Consider the following 21,651-nt stretch of genomic DNA (forward strand, 5'->3'; position numbering starts at 1 on the left):
GGCGCCGCAGACGGGCACCACCCTCGGGGCCACGGCAGCCCCGCACCCCCCCGCCTCTCCCCGCACGCTGCCCGAGCGGCCCGTCCCGTCCCCTGCCCACCCGCCGCGGGAGCCGGGGCGTGCGGTGCCCCAAGTCCCAACCAGGCGCGCTGCGAGTTCGGGTCAGCCGCGAGAGACGGGGACCGGGAGCGGCTGGGGCAGCCGTCGGGGCGCCGATTTATGAATGGGAGGCCCCACCCCGCGGCCCCGCCCCGCCCCTCCCATTGGCCGCCGCGACCCCCGCCCCGCCCCGCCTGCCGGCTCGCCCCGCGTTCGGGACGCCCGCGCCGTCGGGGCCGGTCGCCGCCGCCGCGGCCATGGCCCGTCGCCCGCCGCCCCGCCGCGCCCCGCCGCCCGCCCGCCGCCCGCCGCCATGAGGCGCGGGGGCCCCGCCGCGCTCGCCGCCTGCCTCGCCGGGGCGCTCGCCGTGCTGGCGGGGCCGGGGCCGGGGCCGGGGCCGGGGCCGGGGTCGGGGCCGGGCAACGCCGCCTGGGGCGGCCGGCGGCCCCCTCGCAGCTACGGCCACCTGGAAGGCGACGTGCGCTGGCGGCGGCTCTTCTCCGCCACCCGCTTCTTCCTCCGCATCGACGGCGGCGGCGGCGTGGAGGGGACGCGCTGGAGGGAGCGGCCGGGCAGTGAGTGGGGCCGGGGCCGGGCCGGGGCCGGGGAGAGCCGGGGCTTGGGTCCCGTCGCCCTCCCACCCACGGGGGGCGAGAGCCCAAGCCCGCCGGGGCGCCGGGGCTGCGGCAGCGGCGGCCGCTGCCGGGGCCGGGCACGGGGCAGAGGGCACGGCCGGGGGGGGGGCGAAGGCTGGACGGAGGCGCCCCGGGACGGCGGCGGGACCCCGCTGTGCCCGGCCCCGGGGAGCGCCCGCAGCTCCCCCCGTCCAGCGAAAACCGCTGCCAAAGCGTCTCCTCCGCCCGGGGGGAGCCGCAGGTCCCTGCGGTCCCCGCTGTCCCCGCTGTCCCCGCTGCCCCGCAGGCGGCTGGCCGGGGCACGCAGCTCGCTCGAGCACGAAGGGCTCCTCCTGCCCTCGCCCCCGGGAGCCCCTGTCCCGGGGTTTGCTGCCCGCTGCACTGCGGGAGCGATGAGAGGAGCGGGGACAGTGGTGTGCTCTGACCGGGGACCGGTGTCACTTTGCCAGCTCTGCCCAGCGCCTGGGGTGACTTGGGGGGGTCCCTTGTCCCATCTCGTCCTGCCAGCACAGTCGCGGGGGTGCTACCTCCCCTGCCCTGTGTTTCGGGTTATCTTCATCCGGTGCTAAACTGGGGGGGGATCTGATCGTTCCCTGTAAACACACCGGGGAGGATGAAGGCTGAGGAAGAGGAGGGACGGAGGAAGCTTCGGGGCGATGCTGGTCTCAGAACGAGCATCTGTGAGGCTGGCCCAGGGGAGCAGAGCAGCCCCGTCGGAGGGGACTGCAGAGCATCCGCTGCCTGCAGAGCCGGTCGGGGCTTGGCACAGTCGGAGGGCACCCGTGGACCGCAGGGAAACCTGTCGCGTGGGGACCCGGGTGGGCACAGCCGGCAGCCCCCGCCGCAGCACGCAGAAGGGGGCACCCCCATGGGCTGCTCCTGTAGAGGGGCCCGCGGGGCTCACGGGGCCGGGCAGCGCATCCTGGGGGGGGCAGAAGAGGGCAAACACTGCGGGATGTTGGTGCTGCCCAGGCTGTGCTGCGATCTGGAGCTTGGGAACAAGCAGGCAGGATTAGGCCTTCCCCTGGGGCTGGGGCTGCGTCTGCTCCACCCTGCAGCCCTCGGGAGCGGCCGCGTGCGGCGGTGGGAAGAGGCGGCTGCGGAGGCCGGCACTGGGGTCCCTGCGCCAGCGGAGGCTGCTCCTGGCACTGGGATCCTGCCTCGGCTCCACGGCCACCGGCTCCCACCCAGGCCCCCTCCAGGTGACAGCACCGTGGGTCCCGAGGGGACGTGGCACCCACGGTACAGCTGCAGCAAGGGCGAGGGCTGCAAGCCCAGCTTCAGCACCCATGGTATCCACCCATTTTGGGTGCTGGCGCCCCGTGACAGGGAGGGGGGCACCGGGCTGGCAGGGCAGTGGTGGACAGGGTGGGGATGCTGGGGCCCTTGGGAAGGGGGGATGCCCGAGCATCCCCGGGGGCCCTGGCAGGGTGTCGGGGCTTGGGGCAGGAAGGATGCTGCGGACGGGAGCGGCATCCCCCAGCCCATGCCCCGGTGGCAGCAGGGGCTGCCCTGTCTCCTGGGCAGCGCAGGAGGACGTCACCCAGCCAGCCGCAGGACGAGGGAGCCCAGCCCAGCCCAGGGAACCCTCTCGCAATGTCAGGCTGTCGGGAGTCCCGACCGGGCGCCTTGCCAGCACGAAGTGCCCCAACACGTTCCCTCGGCCGTGTGGCAATGGGGCCTGGCAGGTGGAGCGGCTCCAGGCTGTCGCATGGGGCTCGCTCCGGTTATCGGCGCGGCAGATAACCTGCGCTTGGGCTGGGCTCGGGCTCTGCTCCTCAGCCCTCGCGGCAGCTGCCGGACCAGCCCTGCCAGCGGCTGCAGGGTGGCAGGGGCTGTCCCAGGGCTTCTCCCACCTCGAGCCCTGCATCTGCCCCAGCCTTCTTGGGACCCCGCTGGGGCTGAGGGTGCGAGACTGGGAGCACTGGGAGCTGCCTCCAGGCTGCTGCACAGCCCTGGGCTGCTGCCCTACGGCTGCAGGGACCTGTTCCCCCCTGCGCAGAGCCAGGCACTGGCCAGGCACCTGCGAGCAAAGCGTGGCAGAGCCAGCGGGGGCACCGGGAACAGCAATGGGGGGTTATTTTTAGAAAAGCAGAAGTCCTTTGTTATAAATAGCAGCAGCTCCAGACGGTGATCAAGTGGGATGGATTCACAGGCATTCGCTCAGCCCTTCCCCACGGCTGCTGCTCGTCAATGGCTTTGCTGGGCCCTGCGGGTCCCGGTGGGTGCTGGGGCCGGGTGTTGGTGGCAGCACCGAGGCAGCTGGGCTGAAAATCCCCTCTTACACATTGCCCCCAAGGAGCCGAACGCTTGGGAGCCCTCACGCTGCCCCAGTGCCGTATCCACCCCCTCTGCTCCTGGCGAGGGCACGAGTGCCCCCGGGCAGGTGATGCCCAGGCAATGGCAGCTCGGCCGGGGGGTCGATGAGTGATGAAAGCCCCTGCCCAGGGGCTGCAGCCCCCTGCACTCCGCGTGCTGCCGCCAGCCAAAGCCTCCGCGCATCCTCCCGCCCCGTCCGGCCAGGGCAGCTCCTGCTGCGGCTCACGCCCTGCCCGCTGCCCTGCCTGCACCTCTGCCCACTGGAGATTCCTTCTCCCCGTCCCGCAGCACCGTGGGCCCGGCCGGTGGCGGGGTTGGCAGCAGCACCCCGGGCTGGTTGGGCGCTGGCGGGCGCGAGGCGGTGCAGGAATCCCGTGTCAATGCTCTGGGTGTTTCCCCTGTCCGACCGCATGCCTTTCCCATTAGCGGCTGCGCCGGGAGCTCGGCCGGGCACACGCACTCCAGCGGCGGCCAGGCCCCGCTGCGGCTTCACAGCCCGGCTGCAGCCACCTCCCAAGCTTGTCCCCACGTCCTGCAGCGCCGCCGCATCCCTCCCGCCGGCGGTCTCCGGCGCAGGGCTGCATGTCCATCTTGGTGCCAGCTGGGTGATTGGCACCGGCGTCCGCGGGCAGCACCATCCCGGCTGCATTCCTGCCCCCGCAGCCCTCTGCCCGGCTGCCTCCATCCACCGTAACGCGGCTCTGCACCGTCACTGCCACCCCCGCGCACACTTTGCCCCTCGGAGGCCATGCCGGCCTCGGTGCCCTGAGTGCACGGGGGGCTGGGTGCCGCGAGAGGGGGGGTCGGGTCCCCAGGGCACCGCAGGCGCGTTCGGGATGGATGCACGGACAGAGCTGCCAGTGAGGGTGGGATAAACACGAGGTCGGCACCGGGCAGAGGCTGACGGATTGTTCCAGGCAAGCGGAGGCTGCGCTTGGCATCGCTCCCGTGCAGCCCGGCTCCTGGGCCCTGGGGAGGAGAGGAGTAAAGATCAAATCCCCCCCCCCCAGATCAGAGGTTCCCCCTCCTGCTCCCGGTTCAGGCTGCAGCCCTGTTCCCGCTATCCCTCTGGCTGCTCCGGCGTGGGGCGAGGGGCAGCGGCCCCATCCCTTGGGGGGGGGTCACTTTGCGGCCACAGACCCAGCGTTGCGTCAGGGCCCCTCGGGGAGGTCGCCTGTCCTTCCCCGGCTCACCCCTGCCCTTCCCTGTCCCGTAGGCATCGTCGAGATCCGGTCGGTGCGTGTCGGCGTCGTGGCCATCCGGGCGGTGCACACCGGCTTCTACCTGGCCATGAACAAGCAGGGGAGGCTCTACGGGTCGGTAGGTCGGACGCTGCCTCCCGGGAGGGACCGGACCGGGGTCAGAGGCGCAGGGCAAAGCTGGAACGGGGGGTCCCAAATCCACCGGGACTGTTGCCCAGGAGCAGGCTCCTGGTTCCCCACGCCCTGACCTGCTTCCCGGCGGGGGACTGCACCCACAGAGCCCCTCTGCCCTCCGGGGGACCGGGGAGGAGCCGGGGTCCTGCCCTGCCCCGCTCTCGGGGTCCGACCCCGCCGGAGCAGGGCGACGACGGGCCCCGGTTACGCGCAGCCGCCCCTCACCCCCTTCCCTCTCCTGCCAGAAGGAGTTCAGCCCCAACTGCAAGTTCACGGAACGCATTGAGGAGAACGGCTACAACACCTACGCGTCGCTGCGCTGGCGGCACCGGGGCCGCCCCATGTTCCTCTCGCTCAATAGCAAGGGCAGGCCGCAGCGAGGGGGCAAGACGCGCCGGCAGCACCTCTCCACCCACTTCCTCCCCATCCTCGTCAGCTGAGCCCCGCGGGCGGCTCCGGACTCTGTCCTGTAGGAAAAAATGGAAAAAAGGGTTATTTTATTTATGTACATATCTATTTTTTTTTGCTATTTATTGTTTTATTTTTAAATGGACGGCGAAGGATGGATGCGGAAGGCAGATGCTCCAGACACAGCCTGCAACCGCGCAGGGACACGGCTCTTCCCACCGTCCCTCCGAGGCAGAGCCGGCGCGGTGCAGCCCGGGGAGCGCGGCCACCGCGTGCCGGGGCTGCTGACGTCGCGCTCGCACCCGCGCAGCCCGGTCCTCGCGCTCCCACCCGCGCAGCCCGGATCAGGCGGCCGTCGTTCTGCTAACGGCGTCTCTGCAGGGGCTGGGGCTGGGACGGAGGCTGCGGGGCTGGGACGTAACGGCAGGTCGTATTTGTCTTGTGTCCGAGCACCCGTGGCAATTAAAGTGGTACGGAAGGGGGAGTGAGTCTTGGAGCTTCAATGGTGGGCTTGGCTACCCTGGGGTTGCGGTTGCAGCCACCAGCGATGTCCCTGCTGCTGCCAGTGGGGAGCCCGGCTGGTCCCCCACCGCGTCCAGCTCCTCATCGACCCACGCCCTCACCTGTGCGTGTGGGCGGAGAGGCACCCAACCCAAAACCTAACCCGCAGGAAAACACAGCGATGGTTGTTTAGCGGCACAAAGGAGGGAGCAGGAAAAAGCAGCTGCCGGCGGGGGAGAGCCCGGACCCTGCGCTAGCGCCGGAGCAAAGCACACGCATGACCTGCAGCAAGAGTGTCGCAGCTCCAGGGAGGAGCATCCCCCGGGAAGTGCCAGGCTCCGTGCAAGGGATGCGGCCCTGGAGACCCAAAGGGACAAGAAACAGGGGGTGAGGGGTCCAGAGGGTTCCTGGTGCCCGGTTGCAGCTGAGCATCCCGCTGCGGCGTTGCAGTGGGCTCTGCGGCACCAGGCGCTGGGCAGCACCACTGGAGCCAGCCCGGACCCTCGGGCAGACACAGCCCCGGGGCTGCCCCTGGCTGGGGGGAGCTGGGATGCTGCTCCCCACCCATGTGCAGACCCTGAGCCAGGACATCATGAGCAGAAGGGACCAGACCTCCTCCGGGGACGCGTCCCCAGCGGGAGCACCTGGGTCACAGACTCCCACTTACGCAGATGGTGCCCAATCCATGCCCCGAACCGAGACCCGAGGTGCGGTGGGGCACTGAGCCCCCGGCCAGCTCCAACCTCAGCCCAGCTCCGCTCCACCGTCCCCAGCAGAGATGGAGCCGGGAAGGCGGCTGGTGGCGAGGACCGGCCTTTCGCCTGGAGGGGAGCACGGCCAGAAATAGCACCTGCGCCTCGGCCTCCCGGCCAGGGCACGTTCCTGCGCCGCCCTCCGCACCCGCCGCGGCGAGGCATCGCAGCCTGGTCACTTTGTCACGTCAGACGTGAGCGATGGCCCCAGCGAAAACCACCAAACTTGTTCCATTTCTTACCCAACCAGCTCCAAACGAGTCTGTGAGAGGGAACAGGCACCGCGTTAACTGTGTGGTGACCACGGCGGGCACCGGCCCCGGCCCGGAGCCCCTGCCAGGCGGGTCGGCGGCAGCCACGCACTCACCACGGGCTTTGCTTCACCCACTACGAAACCCACCCCAAGCACTGCTCACACGTGAGAAATCGCCCCCCCCCCCGAGCTCCAGGGGTGCTGGGAACCCCACGCCGCAGCCAGCAGCTGAAACGCGGCAGGAGAAGGTTTTTGCAGGTCTCCCGGGCTGCATTTTGGTGACTAAACAGCACCTCTGTGCCAGCCCAGCCGACGGGCACACGCAGGCTCAGCCGGGGACCTTCCCGCTGCCACCCACCTCCCAAGCCCAGGATCCTGGTGGCAGAAGCTTCTGGCTCAACCTCCGGCGGAGGATGAGCTATTAACCCTGATATACCAGTCCTGAGATAAACCCTCGTCCCGCAGGCATCCGCCCGCCGAGATGAAAGGCGCCGCTGGGCTGCCCTGGCTGCACTGGCAAAGCCAAGGAGGAAAAACATTCCAGGAGAATTGCTCAGCGCCGGCCGCACGGCCCCGGCAGGCTTGGCAAAGGCTGCTTGCCATCCGTATTTGGGAGGTTTTCTCCAACGAACCTTCTCTTCTTTTATTCCAAAATGGCTCAAGAAACGCCAAGCAAGCGATCTGCCTTCCCCCTCCTACGGCAGGCACGTCCCTTCCCAGAAAGCTCTCGGGAGAAAGGGCCCGGTCCTCGGGTAAGGCTGCTTTGAAAGGGGCACCAAAGCTCTGCTGGTGCCAGGACCTCGAGCGCCCAGGGAGGCCAGCACCTTCCCCAGCCACCCCCGGCCCGCTCCTAGGGCCCCAAAAGCCGGAGAAGACGCAGGGAGCCTCCCAAACCGTTGAACCCTCCGTCCCTCCCGCCCAGCAGCCCCCACAGGAGCAGGTTCCCCATCTGCTGCTCTGGCGTCTGCCACAGCAAGGTCCCGACACGCGGCCCGGGGCGCACAGCGCCGTCACAAACACGGGTCAGGGAGCGCCCCAAGTCCCTGCAACAGAAAGGGGCATCAGTTGACATCCGTCCCACGCCACCCGGGCCACCGCTTTGGAGCCACGTGCCACCGCCTCGCTCCTCCTGCCGGCTCCGCGCTGGGCTGTGCCGCAAAAGCCCAAGCAGAGCAGAAACCTCACCCCTCGCCCCACGCACCCTCCTGCGAGGACATCGCCTACCCCAGCGCGCAGCTCCTGGCCCAAGGAGCCGGCAGGGCTGCGCTGGAGATTCAGCACGACCAGACCAAAACCGAAGGCCCTCGGGGAGAGCACCAAGTGATCCCAGGTTTTTGTCCCTCTTGCGCTTCCCGGCCCCGGTGAGCACGGACACAGGCAGCAGGTAGGTCACTGCCCGCTCCGGTCACATTCTTTTCATTCTCCAACCTCCAGCTCTGTCACAGAAAGTGAGTCACAAACACACCTGGATATTTGTCCCTCTCTTCTTTTTTAATCAGCTGTATTTTAAGTAGCTTTGAAATACATTTTTCTCCAAAATGTTGTTTTTCCTGTATATTATTCGATCACAATGATATTTGGCTGGTCCTTCCTCTGATGCACGCCCAGTCCTGATGTCGACACAGTGGAAAAGTCCGCTCAGGCTGAGAGAAGGGCAGGACTGCAACAGGGAGAAGGTGTAAAAAATACAAAAGACCAGGCAAGGATGCTTTCAGTTGCAATCCCGCAGCCAACCGCTCAACGATCCGCAGGCTGGCAACGCACGTACGGGTGCTGGTCACGTCGGAGTCTGGTGCCCGGAGCTCGCAGCATGCCGGCGCTCGGCACGCAGGAGGGCTCGACGAGCCCAGCCTGCCCTGGGGTGAACGGGGACGGCTCAGCACAGCAGTCTCCGGAGAGCTTACCCTGTAGTTTTCCTCAAATCATGCATAACGTCTCGTTGAGCTGAAACGTCCATTTATTTAACAGCAGTAATAATTTAAAATTATAAAAACCCTTTCAGTGTTGAGTATCAGAAGGGCGAGGTTATAAAGAAAAATAAATGGGACTTGAGATGGGGAAGGGAAGGATAACGGGGTCTATTTCAAGAGTTCATTTTTTCAGTGACAACTATTGGCCCTCCCCAGCTGGAGATCCTGGGAGGGAGGCAGTATCATTACGCTTTCATTTTAAAGACTTCAATCTCCAAAGCAGAAGAGATAGTATCCAAGGGGAGGAGGAGGAGCAAAAGAAATAAAGAAAGGAATCTCAAATTCAAAACCATACAAACAACCTTTCCGTTCAGAATTGCAACCGCTAGCTCAGCACCACGGGTTTCCCATCTGTGGAGCGCAGCAGCCTTTCACTGCAATGGTTAAAAGTCCACGCGGCAAATGGATGTTTTTATTAATAGACAGAGCTCTTTCCCCCCATCACAGAACTTGAGGCTTCTCATCTCTGAAGGACCCAGAGTCTCCGTGTCTTCAGAACTCAAAAGGGAATTCTGGGGGCGCTGCTTCCCCCTTGCTACCCTCCCCTCGCTCTGCTCTGGAAGCCCCTTTCGTTGCTTACGTTGGCTGGGGAGGGAGGAAGGACAATGGACAGGGCCCCAGGGACAGAGGGTTGAATTAAGATTCATGAGTTGTTCGATGAGTTTTCGTTACTTGGTGAGCTGGAGGAAGAGGAGGAGGAGGAGGAGGAGAAGTTCATCCCTGTGAGTCCTGGGGGGTTTGTGGCTGTGTTTTGTCCACTTAAGCTTTTCCGGCACACAGGACACGTGTCATGCTTTGGAGAGCAGACAAAAACAAAACAAGAAATATGGGAAACGGGATTAGAAACACGATACAGGCGCAGCACTCGAGGAAAAGGCTAGGATGACGCTCCTTCCTCTGATCAAAGGTTGCTCACGCTTAGGCCTCATCACGGAGGTAGGAAAATGTTTACGGAGAAGAGTAGTACCACCAGAAAAAACACCCGAGTGCCACAAAACCCAAGTCACCCACGCAGACGGCACTAACCTGTTCCAGCCAAGGGACTATACAGCTGTTGTGGAATAGGTGATTGCAAGGTAACTGTCGGACGTTTTCTCCAACTGTATAATCTTCTTTACACACAGGACACTCTAACCCAGAATCTGTATCATAAAGGGAAAGGAAAACACAGCTAAGCAATAAAGGAGAGAACAACACTCAAAGCACCCGACTCAGGATCCCATCACCTTTTCCCTTTCCCCTCACTGCTGCTTCATCCCTGCAGAGAGGAAAGCTTGTTGCTTTGCAGTTCCTACCACCATCGCTCCACCTCTCGCTGCCCTGGGTTTGCTTCCTTGTTCCCTTCCCTTCTGCTTTTTCATCTCAATCCACACTGAACTTTGCAGAACAGTTTGCCTCCCCAGGGCAAATCCATCCAGTCTACACTGCTCTGTTTTTTTTTTTTGCGAGTATAACAGAGCAATACTTCAGCTTTCTCCCCTCTTTGAAACGTTTTAGGCCTTGAAGGTACTAGCAGACAAAATTAAAATGCCCAAAAAACGTTAAACAGAACTTTCACAGAGCTCTTTGTGACCGATTCCCTGGAGGAGATATACATACCTACGTGTTCCTGTGTGATCTGTACGGTGGGGAGGGCCTGGATTTTTTCTTTGTCTGCTGGCGGCGGTCCAGTGTTTTCAAACTGATTTAGTAACTGAAAAAACAATAGGCCACAGAAAGCAGAAAGAAGATGTGAGCTCAGCAGCACACAAAATCTGTTCGTTTATTGACCCAGGGCACTTGAACCCTGCATCGCCTGCACTGCGGACCTTGTCTCCCATTTCTGCACCTTCAGTGGTTTGCCCCCCTGCATCACAACAGCTGCTGGCAATTTTGCAGCACCGCACAAGAGGACGGGAGACTCCTTTATAATGCCGGTTTTACCTGTGTAATAATTGCATCCAAGCCGTTGGCACCCCATGCGTAGTCCATTGGATTTGAATGCAAGACTCCCCTTTAAGAATAAAGGACAACAATTAAATTCGGCTGGGAGTACGAACAAGAACACTGTCAGAAAGAGCAGTACATCTTCCAACTCACCAAGGACCTAGTCCTAGGTTTGGTATTGTTGTAGGTGCAATAATTCCATTGACCAGCTGCTGGATAATTCTGAAAGACAAGAAAACCAGGATTATGTAAGAATTAGTGTCTGCTAACTCCCTGCCCGAAGCATGACACGGAAGGAGTGGCTAAATACTGTCGCAGGAAAAATATCCTGTAGCAATTGCATCTTATGAACCGATTATTTGTCGATAAAGAGAAGTTTCAATATTTTATTCATAAGGGGATAATTTCTGACAAAGATGGCAAGCGGCTCTCCAGGACGCAGTTAAAGAAACGTTAGTCTTGTTGTCCAGTGTTTTCTCCCGTTTCCCCTCACGCTGAACACAACACTTGGTAATGACCAGGGAATGCTTTCTCATCGCAGGTTTAACGGTCAAAACTCCCAGCCACGCTGTAGTCCCTGCCACTGTGCCCGGGTGAAATGGCCCCTATAAACTCAAGGCAAGAGCTGCGGGCCCAGCGGAAGCCCGACCATCCAGCAGCGTGAGTTCACAGGGGCAAAGCCGGGCACCTATGGAAGAGTCGCACCGGGCAGCTGTGCCCAGGAGCAATCTCCAGGAGACTGCTCCTTAAACCGATGAGAATAAGGCTGATTTTCAGCTAACTCTCATCTTCCTCCACAAAAACCTGGCAGTTGTTCTCACCCTTCTAGCGTGGGAACTCCCTCGTGCCTGCCAGCGGCACGGCGTGTGGCGAGACGGGCTCGGGGTTGCCTTGCACCGTATCGATGCCGAGACTGATGCTCTCGCTCCCTCCGGTTCTCAGAGTCCCTGTTGTCTTCCGACTGCACATTGGACCCAAACGGAAACTCAAAGCTGTCATCAAAGATCCCGAAGGCAAATTGGCCATAGCCCTGTGGCAAGGTGAATAAGTGCTGATCCACATTCTGGGAGGGAGAGAATTCGGGGAACAGATTGTAAGAAGGAGAGAAACAGCTCTTAGCTTTCACGCCTGGAATTTCACCAGTCTTCCAGCAAAGATTAGTCTCTTCAGATCCCCAGCAACTCACAAGCCTTGGCTGACACCGGTGGACCAGTGCACTCTCAGAGGCAGCTTACTGAGGAACAGACACGGACTGAAACTACGTACGAAGGTAAGAAATAACTACAACTCCCCTGGTTTTTCTTTAGCTGCTGCATGTAACTGCTGCTTTTTAAGCTGAGGCTACTGCATAGCAACACACCCAGACAGCTCACTAAATCCCAGCTTAGCCCCCTCACAACAAGAATAAACTACAAGTGATGGCCCTATTAAAAATACGCAGTAAAAATACGACAGGCAGAGATTTCAGGAGCAGCATGTAGATGATATTAATACCTCCTTTCCTAAATTCTGTCATAATCCGGGGAACATTTGAACAACGTACTAATGGAAAAATGCTTCAATTCAATGGCAAAGCAGAAAGTGTTGGAAGAGCTAGAGAGGACTTACCTCAAAAGGATGCCTGCTCTGATCACTGGTTGACGTAGAGGAGCTGGTCTCATTGTCAGCGTTCCTGTGAAGAATGAAGAGCACCGGTAAGCCTCAGAAGGGTGCTACGAAAAGATTTTCCCAGCAGAGGGGAGCGAGGGACATGAGTTTGACAGGAAAAGCAGACACCACAACTGCACGGTAACAGCACACAGGAAGCGACCGGTTCATTTTTGTGCTGAGCCAGAGGTCGAAGGGACCTCAGAGGTCTGCTCACCTTCCCTTCCGCCCCGGGGCAGGGTCAGCTCCGTACAGAAACTTGTCTGCCTTCAGCTGCTGTTTTTCTAATTGTTCATATCAATTTTCATTTCTCCCTCCCCGCAACCTTCATTTCCCCACATCTTCACCCATCTCTCCCCACCCACCCTTTTAGATTCTGATTTCATGAAGCTACAGAGAACTGACTGAACGACGATGTCAGGCAAGGATTCCCTGCACAATCCACCTCAAACAAATCAGCTAATCCTCTGGAGCACCAGGAAGAGAAGACTTAAGGTACAAACCCTGATCACTATGACCCAAACACGCTTAAGTCTAATCTTGAATCAAAGGAACTTCTCTATTGCAGAGGCATGTGACCAAATGGGACAGATTATTAGGAAAACTCTTAATGCTGTTAGGCTTCTGCTTTTAGAGAGCTGCAGGAACATTTACTGCTCAGTATCCAGGCCTACGCTTTGACATTCGTGGTAACAAAAAACTAACGTTCAGCGATCACACGGCTCTCCCAAGGTCACAGCAAATCACTTAGGACTAGCCAGGATTGATTTTCAGCCTCTAAGATTGGTGTAGTCAGACCAAACGTCACCTTGTCTGTAAAGACCACCTCTCTCAGCAGGCAGCAACACGCGTCTGGCACAGCCCCCACGCCGCTCGGCGTGCCCTTGCGCTGCACGCCTGCCAGCACGCTGCCCGTCCCGAAGCCAGTCACAGCCAAGGTCCGACAAACGTGTCTGAAACATTTTAAGACATTTCTCCTACTCTTGCCCGTTCCGACACTGCCAGAGAGCAGTCCCACTACTGAGTCAGCAGTCAAGCACGTGAACGCAGACCTCAGCTGCTCCAGTGCAGAGTCCAAAGTCTTAGTCAAAATGTTCCGCCGTTAGTGCTCTAAACGAAGTTATTAAATTATACGCTGAAGCATACATACGCTCTCCATTCCGCAGATTCCTCTCTCGCAGGGTGATCTCTACCCTGATGACTCAAACCAGTTCAGAGTCACCACATGCCATGGGGAAAGCCTCTCTACCACTTTTTTTTGTTTGTTTTAAATCAACCCGTTCCTCCCCCACCCTTTTCCAGCGAGGTATGACACTCCGTATTCCCATGGCTGATTTACCTGTAGATGCAAACTATGCAAATTAAGCACTCTCTACCCATAATGAGGGAAGATGAGCCAAATATAGGGCAGAAGCATAAAAATGGTGTATTTAGTATCCAACATTGCCTTTTAACTAGAAAAAGGAAAAGAGCAAAGCAGACGGAGTTCATTCCAGGAATAGCCTTTGGGGCAGCACATTACCTTGGCTCTTCAGGAAGTTCTTCAATAAAACCAGATTCACACCGTGGGCAAATATAGTCCTACGGGAGAAGAAATATTGAATGAGAAAAGAAAGCGGTACATAAAAGCTGCGAAGAGCGCCTTCAGAGTGACGGGCTGGAAGAGAAGAGTCCTGCAGCCCATCGTCCCAAACGCATGCCACGACTTCAGAGCCAAAAAGACCCCAAACCACTGATATTTGCCTTCACCAGACTAGTGAGGCAAATTGTTAAGCCTGAGCCTGTTTGGAACTTGGCTTTAGAAAAGATTTGGATAACACTTATTAATCCTCAGAATAGACAGAGCACTAGATAATATCTAATGTAGTTCTGGGTGAAGTGAAAGCAAAACCACCGGCCTTCCCAGAAGAGCAGCACTCAAACACTAGTTTTTAAACAGTTGCGTGTTTTGGTGGCCTTTCCCCGCCCCCCTCGAGGGGCCAAACTGTCCTAATGAAAGAAACAAGGAGGGAATTGCAGCACGGGCTAATCGCAGTGTCACTGTGGCTTAGGAAGGGCTGAATGGAAAGCTGCTACTAACAGAGTCTGGGGTTCACACCACAGAGAGGTCAAGGAGACACAAGAGGGTCATTCTGCAACACACAATACCAGAACTTTACAGTCCCACGCTCAACGCTCATTACAGAAAGCTACTGCCACCCTCGTAGCCTTTAACACTGAAGACTGAATAGGCTGGAATAAACAGCCCATGTGTGCAGAAGCAGGATTCCTCAGGAGTTTGCGACAGTCACTTTTCCTCACGATTCCCGGTGTTAGTGAAGAATTTATACTCCACAACCATACTGAGCTAGCGAGCAGCAGCCCAGAACACTTACGATCCCGAAAGGAAATTACTTCACTTTTCTGTGCCTGAGAAGAAGTAGCACCACGCAGCACCGTCGAGTCAGAAGAGGAAGCGACAGACACCCCGTACCTAACCCCAACCACAGCCGAGGCGGAACAGCCACCACGGACAAACACAACCGCTCAAAACCCCGCGCTGGCAAAGCCAGGCTCGGCGTGGAAGAAATTTAAGACCTTCTTAAAAAGAATGCTACTTTCCTTTACTACTGCTACGTTCGAATTGGCACAGGCCTTTAAGCAAAGTCAATGGATTCCCCAAAAGAGGCGAGGATGCCAGCCACGTGGGTTTGCTCTGATAAGACATCTGGGATCGCTCCTCCAGCCACCACAGAAAAACTTGATAAGGCCCAAGCACAAGGCGGCAACGCCAGCGATCCACTCAACGCTGCCCCTGCCTGCCCAGCAAGATAAGGAAGCAGCAAACACCAAGACCTAGAAACAGACTCGGAGAAGTTGCTGCTGCCTCTTCGGCACAGGACTCTTTAGATTTGCGATTGTGAAATAACTGGGTCTACGCAATTTACACAACGTTTGATTTCAAGAACATTTCTACATCATCCAAATTCTTCTCAAAGTTGGTTACCGGCACATGGGAACTCCTGCGTCGAACACAGAAAATCAGATCAATTGCCTCTGCCTTTGAAAATTCCCCTTACTGTTTTACCTTCCACCAGTACGCCACTGGGGTAAATTATTACTCGAGCAGTGAGCAACTTACTCCTCTCAACTCTCCTATTTAAGGGAGGCTTTTTTACTGTGCGCTTACAGACAGCTCTGAACACAGGGATCAGCAAATTCCTCTGCAGCTGGAACAGCACAAATGTCAACGTTTGTTGTTTCTCAGGCTGTTTGAATCCCTCCTTTTGCAGCGTACGCTACGGTACCTCCAGTAGCTCGGTCTGCAAACAGTAAGTGAAACCGAATGAACTCGGACCCCCAAACCAAGTTCATTAACTAGCGATTAACTAGACCTGAATCAACAAAAGCTCCCTACCACAGTTCAGTGCGTTCACTGCCAGATGTGCTCTGCTGGCACAAGCCCAACACGAGGTGTTTAAACAAAAATAAACGACCGACATTTCTAGGTTACAACCTTCAGCTCCCGAGCCACTTTCTCCAGCCCGCCTACGTATTTAGCAGGAGCATTATCAAGAGTTTTGTCCTCACACTTAAATACAAGCTGTGAGATTTACCAGTAAGGCCTACCCTCGCCTAACCAGTAAGACCGACGGAGAGGGCAAAGGGACAAACAGCGCGTCACAAAACCAAGCTGACGGCGAAGTCTAATCAACCCTGGCAGAGAGACACCTACGCTCACAATCGGGTGACTTTTAAAATTCAATAAACATTAACAAAAAAGCAATGCCTTATTCTGACAAGACGCTATGAAAAGTTTCAGGACAAATAGAGACTGGCAGGATCCTCCGAATGGCATTTAACAGCTCGCGACGTTCGCAGGCGATGGACAAAAAATCTAGCCACGGCCCACCGCGATGTTTTAGCCAGTTCCTTTCCAACAGCCAACGTTCCTTTTCTACCCACCCCAGAAAGACACGACTCCTTTCAAGCAGGAGCTGTACCCAGCGATTAAAGCACGTCTGCTCACGCGCTGCACCTAGCCTACAGAGCACTTCTGCATCCGCGAGTGGAAACGGTGCGTACGTATCATCTGTCCACTTGCCTACGTCTTAGATTTTATCACCCGTCAAGCTTTTCTCATGCTCATTTAAATCCTACTGAGACAAAAAAGAAACCCCCTCGTTACCCCACGAAGACTCAGTTCGCCCCGGACAGAGAAGCGGGGCGATGGTGCCTGAGCCCCGGGGTGTCACACCACTTCAGCCGGCTGGAGAGACGGGGGCTGGGCTGCCGCAGGTCGGGACCACCGCCCTCAAACCCGCTCCGAGGCAGGGCTGCTGGCCGGGCTGCGCCGCTCCTCGCTCCGCGGCTGGAGCGCACCGCGGCCCCGCAGGCAGCCGCGCTGGGCCTCCCCCCCCACCCCGGGCCGAGGGTTCCCTCCCGCCGCGCCGCCCCCGCCACACCCGGCGCCGGCTCCACCGGCTGCTTCCCCTCGGCCGGGGCGCCCCGGGGCCCCCGCGCAGCCCCCACCTCCCCGCTCCGGAGCCCCCCAGCCCCTCCCAACGCCCCCCCGCACCCCAACTGCCACACGCAGAACCGCCCCCCCCCCCCCGGCCCTACCCCCGCCCCTCCAAACGCCTCCCCCGCACCCCGCTCCCCACCCCGGGCCCCCCTCGGTCCTCCCCGCCCTGAGGGCCCGGTCCCCCCCGCCCAGCGCCTCCGGGCCCCCCCCTCAGGCCCCTCCGGGCCCCCTCAGGCCTCACCCCCACGTGCCCGACCCGCCGGGGCCCCCACCCGCCCTGGCCCGCGCCCCTGGCTCCCCCACCCCTCCGCCGGACCGCGGCCGGGCCCCCACCCCCGCTCACGGGCAGGCGCGGGGCGATCTCGGCCGAGCAGCAGTGGCAGAAGAACCGTCCCGGCTGCGGTGAAGCCTCCGCCATCTTCCTACCCCCCCCCCCCCCCAACCACCCGCCTCACCCCGCCCCGCCCAGCGACGCGCGGCGGCGAACGACGGCGGCCGAGCGGGGACGAGAAAGAAGGAAGAGGTAGAAACGCGAAAAAGAAGGGGCGGGGGGGGGGGGGAACGCTCCGGGGAGGTGGAGACGAGGGGCGGGGCTTAAGGGAGGGGCGGGGTTTGGGGGTTATGAGGAGGGCGGGCGGGGCGGCCATTAGCCTGGGGGGCCGGGGGTGAGGGCTGGGAGCCCGGGGCCCCGATTCCGGGGCCCCGGGCTCCCGGCCCCCACCCCCCACCCCCGGCCCCCTTCTATTCCCTCAGGGTTGTGGGCCCGCCGTTTCCCGGGCTTTGAGGCCCGGAGAGCTGCCTGAGTCTTCCAGGCGCCTCACGGCCTGGTTAGAGCAGGCCTAAGGCTGAGGGAGGAGGAGGGAGTTCCTGGTGAGGAAGAGCGGGAGAGGGCTACAGCTGAGACCTGCCCGGTCTGTGCCCTTGATTTGTTCCCATTCCTGTGCTTTTTTTTCCTTTAATAAAATTATGGGAAGGCGGCTTTAAAATGTCAGCTCAGGAGTTGAATTATTTCTTTTTTTTTTTTTTTTTTTGAAAGGAGGAAAAAAAAAGAGATGGGGAGAGGTTGAGCCCTGCAAAAATGAAGACAAAATGGTTTTCCAGTGAAAATCCAAGGTTTGCTTAAAAAAGTAGCAATAGCCACTAAGGAATGTGAATGTTGAGTTTCAGCAAAAATCTCTGAAGTGGGGTGTTTCCCCCCACGGGTGCTGGCGGCTGCTGAAGCGGTTTTGGGGGGTGGCAGATGCAGTCTGTTCTTCAGGGTCCTTCCCTGCCCGAGTTTCTTGGGGCGACTCGGCAACGAGCCGGGGTCCCGGCACGGCCCTGCCTGGGAGCGTCCTGAAAACCCCACGCAGGGCTCGGTTCAAGGCTGGCCCGTTCCCGAGGCCACGGCTTTCGGGGGAGTGCGGGGTCTGCGTGGCCCCCACTGGGGTCCCTGGCACCAGGGGCTGGCGCTGCGGCACCGCGGAGCTGGGGGTTGGGGGTCTCTGCATGGTGAGGTTGTGGGGTTTCGGGGCTGCGGGGTTTGGGGGTCTCTGCATGGTGAGGCTGTGGGGTTTTGGGGTCTCTGCATGGTGAGGTTGTGGGGTTTTGGGGCTGTGGGGTTTGGGGGTCTCTGCATGGTGAGGTTGTGGTGTTTTGGGGCTGTGGGGTTTTGGGGTCTCTGCATGGTGAGGCTGTGGGATTTTGGGGTCTCTGCATGGTGAGGTTGTGGGGTTTTGGGGCTGTGGGGTTTGGGGGTCTCTGCGTGGTGAGGTTTTGGGGTTTCTGGGTGGTGGGGTTTTGGGGTCTCTGCATGGTGAGGCTGTGGGGTTTGGGGGTCTCTGCGTGGTGAGGTTTTGGGGTTTCTGGGTGGTGGGGTTTCAAGGCGGTGGGGTTTTGGAGTTTCTGGATGGTGAGGTTTTGGGGTGTCTGGGTGGTGGGGCGGTGGGGTTTCGGGATGGTGGGGTTTGGGGGTCTCTGCATGATGAGGTTGTGGGGTCTCTGCGTGGTGAGGTTTTGGGGTTTCTGGGTGGTGGGGTTTCAAGGCGGTGGGGTTTTGGAGTTTCTGGATGGTGAGGTTTTGGGGTCTCTGGGTGGTGGGGCGGTGGGGTTTCGGGATGGTGGGGTTTGGGGGTCTCTGCATGATGAGGTTGTGGGGTTTCTGGATGGTGGGGTTTTGGGGTCTCTGGGTGGTGGGGCAGTGGGGTTTTGGGGTCTCTGCATGGTGAGGTTGTGGGGTTTCTGGGTGGTGGGGCTGTGGGGTTTTGGGATTTCGGGGCGGTGGGGTTTGAAGGCTCCTGGGCGGCAGGGCTGCGGGGTGCCCGCCGGCCCGTGGCACCAGACCCGCTTCCAGCAGGTGGCATCTTCGGCCCAGGTTTTGCCGCTCCGGCTCTTTTCGGGCGATGGAGCCGGCTGGGGAGGCCACTTGTGAAGCAGCTCTGGAGTCCTGGGAAGCCAAGCTCAGGGAGGCTCCCTGTCAGGGTCTCCCCTCCCCGTGCGTGCTGGTGGACGGGGCCTAGGGGACAGGGGTGAGACGCTGTAAATTGGGTGCTGGTGGGAAACGGCCGCGTGACGGCTCCGTAACCGGTCGGCGACTTCTGGAAGACTTTGGTCGTTGTGCAGAAATTGCAACTGTGGGACAAATTTGCAGTCGTTTAGTCGCTGATTGATGATCCCAGCTGTTGATAAGCCATGTTAGCAATTCCTTACAACCGATGAGGAAACTGCTACCGAGTCCTGCAACTCCTTTATTCGGGAGGTGGGTCTAGACAGCCCGGCGTGGCCCAGCCCTGGAGCCAGACGGAGCCTGGCTGCCCGCAGAGCAAAGCCCGCGGCCACGGACGGGGCATTTCACACCCTGGAGGGAAGTTCCCTTCCACGCTGAGGACGTGGATGCATTTCTCCTTGCCCTGTTTCACGGTCGGAGGACAAGTTGCCACTTGATCAAATGGGTGCTGGGTGCCTGTGGGATGGGGAGGGAAGGATCCGGCTCTACTGACTTTGTCCCTCTGGAATTCCCTGACGCAGGAACTGCGGAAGCTGAACGTGGCAACACTCGTCGGGATGCAAATGGCAACGGATATTAATGCACGTGGAGATAAGGGCGGGCAGGGTGGCCTGCGGCCTGCCGCCCCAACACCTCCGGCACGCAGCAGTCAAGAGCAACCCCCTGAGCCCCTCGGCTAATTGAGATGTGTTTGTGCAGGGAGAGGCGGCTCGGGGCGAGGACCCTCCGTTGTAGGACCACCTTGTCCCTGGGCTCCGGGAGCCCGAGCAGGTAGAAAGCTCCTTGTTAGGGCTGCGGCTCCTCCAGCACTCGGCCCGTGCCCCACGACCTGCAGCCTCTGGGCTCGCACAGAGCCCCCTGCCCAGCCCTCGACCCTCCGCATCCCTGATGCTGAGCGTGGAGAGGGGATCCCACGCGAGGGCCCTTCTCCGGCGCATGAGGTTCCCGCTGCCCCCGCGCAGCCCCGTTGCCCTGCCTTCGGCCCCGGCCGCAGTCCCTCCCCGCAGGGGACACGAGGGTGCCTGGACAGACGCACCCCGTCTCTGCCGTTGTTCTGGCAGGGGCTGCGCACCCCGGGAATCGGGTTTCTGGGCTTGGCTGTCCCCTGCCTGCCCGCTGCCTCCGAGGGAGCTGGGTCTGGTCGGGAGCAAATTTGAGTCACCCAGGGAAGCCAGCGGCCGGGAGGATTTTCCCACGGTGCTGCAGAAAGAAGCAAACTGCACCCTCTTCTGAGAGGACTGACGAAGAGGTGACACCTCCCGAATTAGTATCGATTCATCGTTAGACAGAGCCTGCTCCCCAAGCAGCCAGGCGGGCAAAGCGGCCGTCCCCACTCGGGGAAAGCGGAAGGGAAAGAGGGGGGTTTTTGGCCAAGGGCAGTGGAAAATATCCAAGGGGACGGGCTGGGAGGCTCCTCCGGCAGCTCTGAGTCGCGATCCCACCTGGGCTACGCTGTGGAGGGGGACACATGCCCCTCTGCGATCCCTGACCGGGGCTCACAGGAACCCATGGGTGCATTGGCCTCTGCCGCAAAATCTGCGGGTGTTTGGGAGCAGAGGTGGCATGGGGCTGCTGGTCCCCCCTGCCAGCCGGGGCTTTGCAGGAAAGGCAAAAAAAACCCGGTGCTGCTCTGGACCGTGCTGGTGTCAGGAGGAGGGGAGCGGCGGGAGCTGCCCGAGGCTGCGGTGCCCTGCGCCGTGGTGCCCGCCGGCCCCGGGGCAGGGAGCGTTCCCGGCAGCCCGTGCAGATGCGGCGGAGGTTAGTCAGGGCCCGCTCCCGCAGCACCCGGCGCTGCCACTCGCATCGCCCGGGCCGTGGGTGTTGGCGATGAGCTCACGTCCCGAGACGTTACTTAATTCAGACAGTGCCACCGTGCCAGGCGCTGGCGGGGGGCGGCCGCGGGCTGCGGCGGTGCAGCCGCCGGCGGGCTCTGGCACGGGCGTGTGTGCGTACGTGTGCGTGCACGCGCCCCGAGCGCGCGGTCTCAGCGGGAGCCAACGTGCCAGACTCGCCCCGTGGCACCAGCCGGGTGCGCGGGCGCTGCGCCAGCTGCGCAGGGGCCGGTTGCCATCGTGCCCCGGTGGTCAGCAGGCAGAGGAGCCCATCCCACGCTGCCGTGTCCTGCAGGGAACACTGAGAGCTCCGGGTAAATTCTGCCCGTTTGCTGCCACGGGATCTGCAGCGTTCAGATAAACCCAGACACGCAGGTGTTGCCGCACGCAGCCGTGGCGTTGCGCGGGCGGGTTGCCGATGGCGCTCCCCCTCCGTTGGCACCACGCTCCTCTGGGGTCGCGGCAGCCTGGGGTCTCTGGCTCATCTCGGGTACGGCGGGATGGATGGCGACGCTTAAAAAAGGCCCTGGCTTCCCCTTTCCAGCCCCACACGCTCCTGCCTCGCGGGGCCGGGGGCAGCCAGCCCTTTCGGCAGATCCCGGCAACGTCGGGTGCAGCTTCCATCTCTGCTGCCAACTCCCCGGTGACTCGGGCAAGTCGTTTTCTAAAAGGTTTTGGCCTCTGGGCCCTGTGCTCTTAAATAAAGCGGTCGCTGTAGCTGAAGCCCACTCAGTGCCCGGCTGCCCGGGCCAGGCGGGGGATCTGGGGGCTGCTCTGAGCACGGGCTCCGTCCCAGGCTCTGCCTCGAGCCCTTGAAAGCACAAGCACCTCCTGGAGCCGGAGCAGCTTTCCAGCACGATTCTTGCCAAGTGAGAATAACTGGTGCAGCTGGTCTCCCCGCTCCCCTCCACCCCACATTATATATAATTGCCTATTTTAATTAA

The 21,651-nt window shown here is 60.6% G+C and overlaps 2 protein-coding genes across 3 annotated transcripts; one reads left to right on the forward strand and one right to left on the reverse strand.

Annotated features, from left to right (window-relative positions):
* Positions 1–412: 412 nt before the first annotated feature.
* On the forward strand, positions 413–4,869 carry FGF22 (fibroblast growth factor 22). Its single transcript, XM_075175269.1, has 3 exons — positions 413–674; positions 4,270–4,373; positions 4,675–4,869. Exons 1-3 carry the CDS (start codon positions 413–415, stop codon positions 4,867–4,869), a joined length of 561 nt encoding a protein of 186 aa, XP_075031370.1.
* A 2,944-nt stretch (positions 4,870–7,813) lies between these two features.
* On the reverse strand, positions 7,814–16,898 carry RNF126 (ring finger protein 126). 2 transcript variants are annotated; one of them, XM_075175267.1, is made up of 9 exons: positions 16,734–16,898; positions 13,409–13,467; positions 11,848–11,911; positions 11,061–11,302; positions 10,393–10,461; positions 10,237–10,306; positions 9,913–10,006; positions 9,340–9,455; positions 7,814–8,003 (listed from the first exon to the last, which is right to left on the reverse strand). In XM_075175267.1, the coding sequence occupies exons 1-9, from the start codon at positions 16,806–16,808 to the stop codon at positions 7,839–7,841; spliced, it is 954 nt and encodes a 317-aa protein (XP_075031368.1). In that variant the 5' UTR covers positions 16,809–16,898; the 3' UTR covers positions 7,814–7,838. The 2 variants fall into 2 exon arrangements, with proteins under 2 accessions (XP_075031368.1, XP_075031369.1); XM_075175268.1 differs by lacking the exon at positions 7,814–8,003 and adding an exon at positions 8,283–9,106 and having other exon boundaries at positions 16,734–16,897.
* Positions 16,899–21,651: the final 4,753 nt, after the last annotated feature.

Source organism: Calonectris borealis, chromosome 28 (genome assembly GCF_964195595.1).
Source record: "Calonectris borealis chromosome 28, bCalBor7.hap1.2, whole genome shotgun sequence".
Classification (NCBI taxonomy): domain Eukaryota; kingdom Metazoa; phylum Chordata; class Aves; order Procellariiformes; family Procellariidae; genus Calonectris; species Calonectris borealis.

What these genes read in the sequence shown, in the direction of transcription:
- FGF22 (XM_075175269.1), top strand. Translation starts at nt 413, where the DNA reads ATGAGGCGCGGGGGCCCCGCCGCGCTCGCCGCCTGCCTCGCCGGGGCG. An exon ending in CTGGAGGGAGCGGCCGGGCA is followed by an intron (nt 675 to 4,269) that starts GTGAGTGGGGCC and finishes CCTGTCCCGTAG; the next exon opens with GCATCGTCGAGATCCGGTCG. An exon ending in AGGGGAGGCTCTACGGGTCG is followed by an intron (nt 4,374 to 4,674) that starts GTAGGTCGGACG and finishes CTCTCCTGCCAG; the next exon opens with AAGGAGTTCAGCCCCAACTG.
- RNF126 (XM_075175267.1), bottom strand. Translation starts at nt 16,808, where the DNA reads ATGGCGGAGGCTTCACCGCAGCCGGGACGGTTCTTCTGCCACTGCTGC. An exon ending in TGGATGCAATTATTACACAG is followed by an intron (nt 10,007 to 10,236) that starts GTAAAACCGGCA and finishes TTGTTTTTTCAG; the next exon opens with TTACTAAATCAGTTTGAAAA. An exon ending in TAGTCCCTTGGCTGGAACAG is followed by an intron (nt 8,004 to 9,339) that starts GTTAGTGCCGTC and finishes TCCCTGTTGCAG; the next exon opens with TCCTGCCCTTCTCTCAGCCT.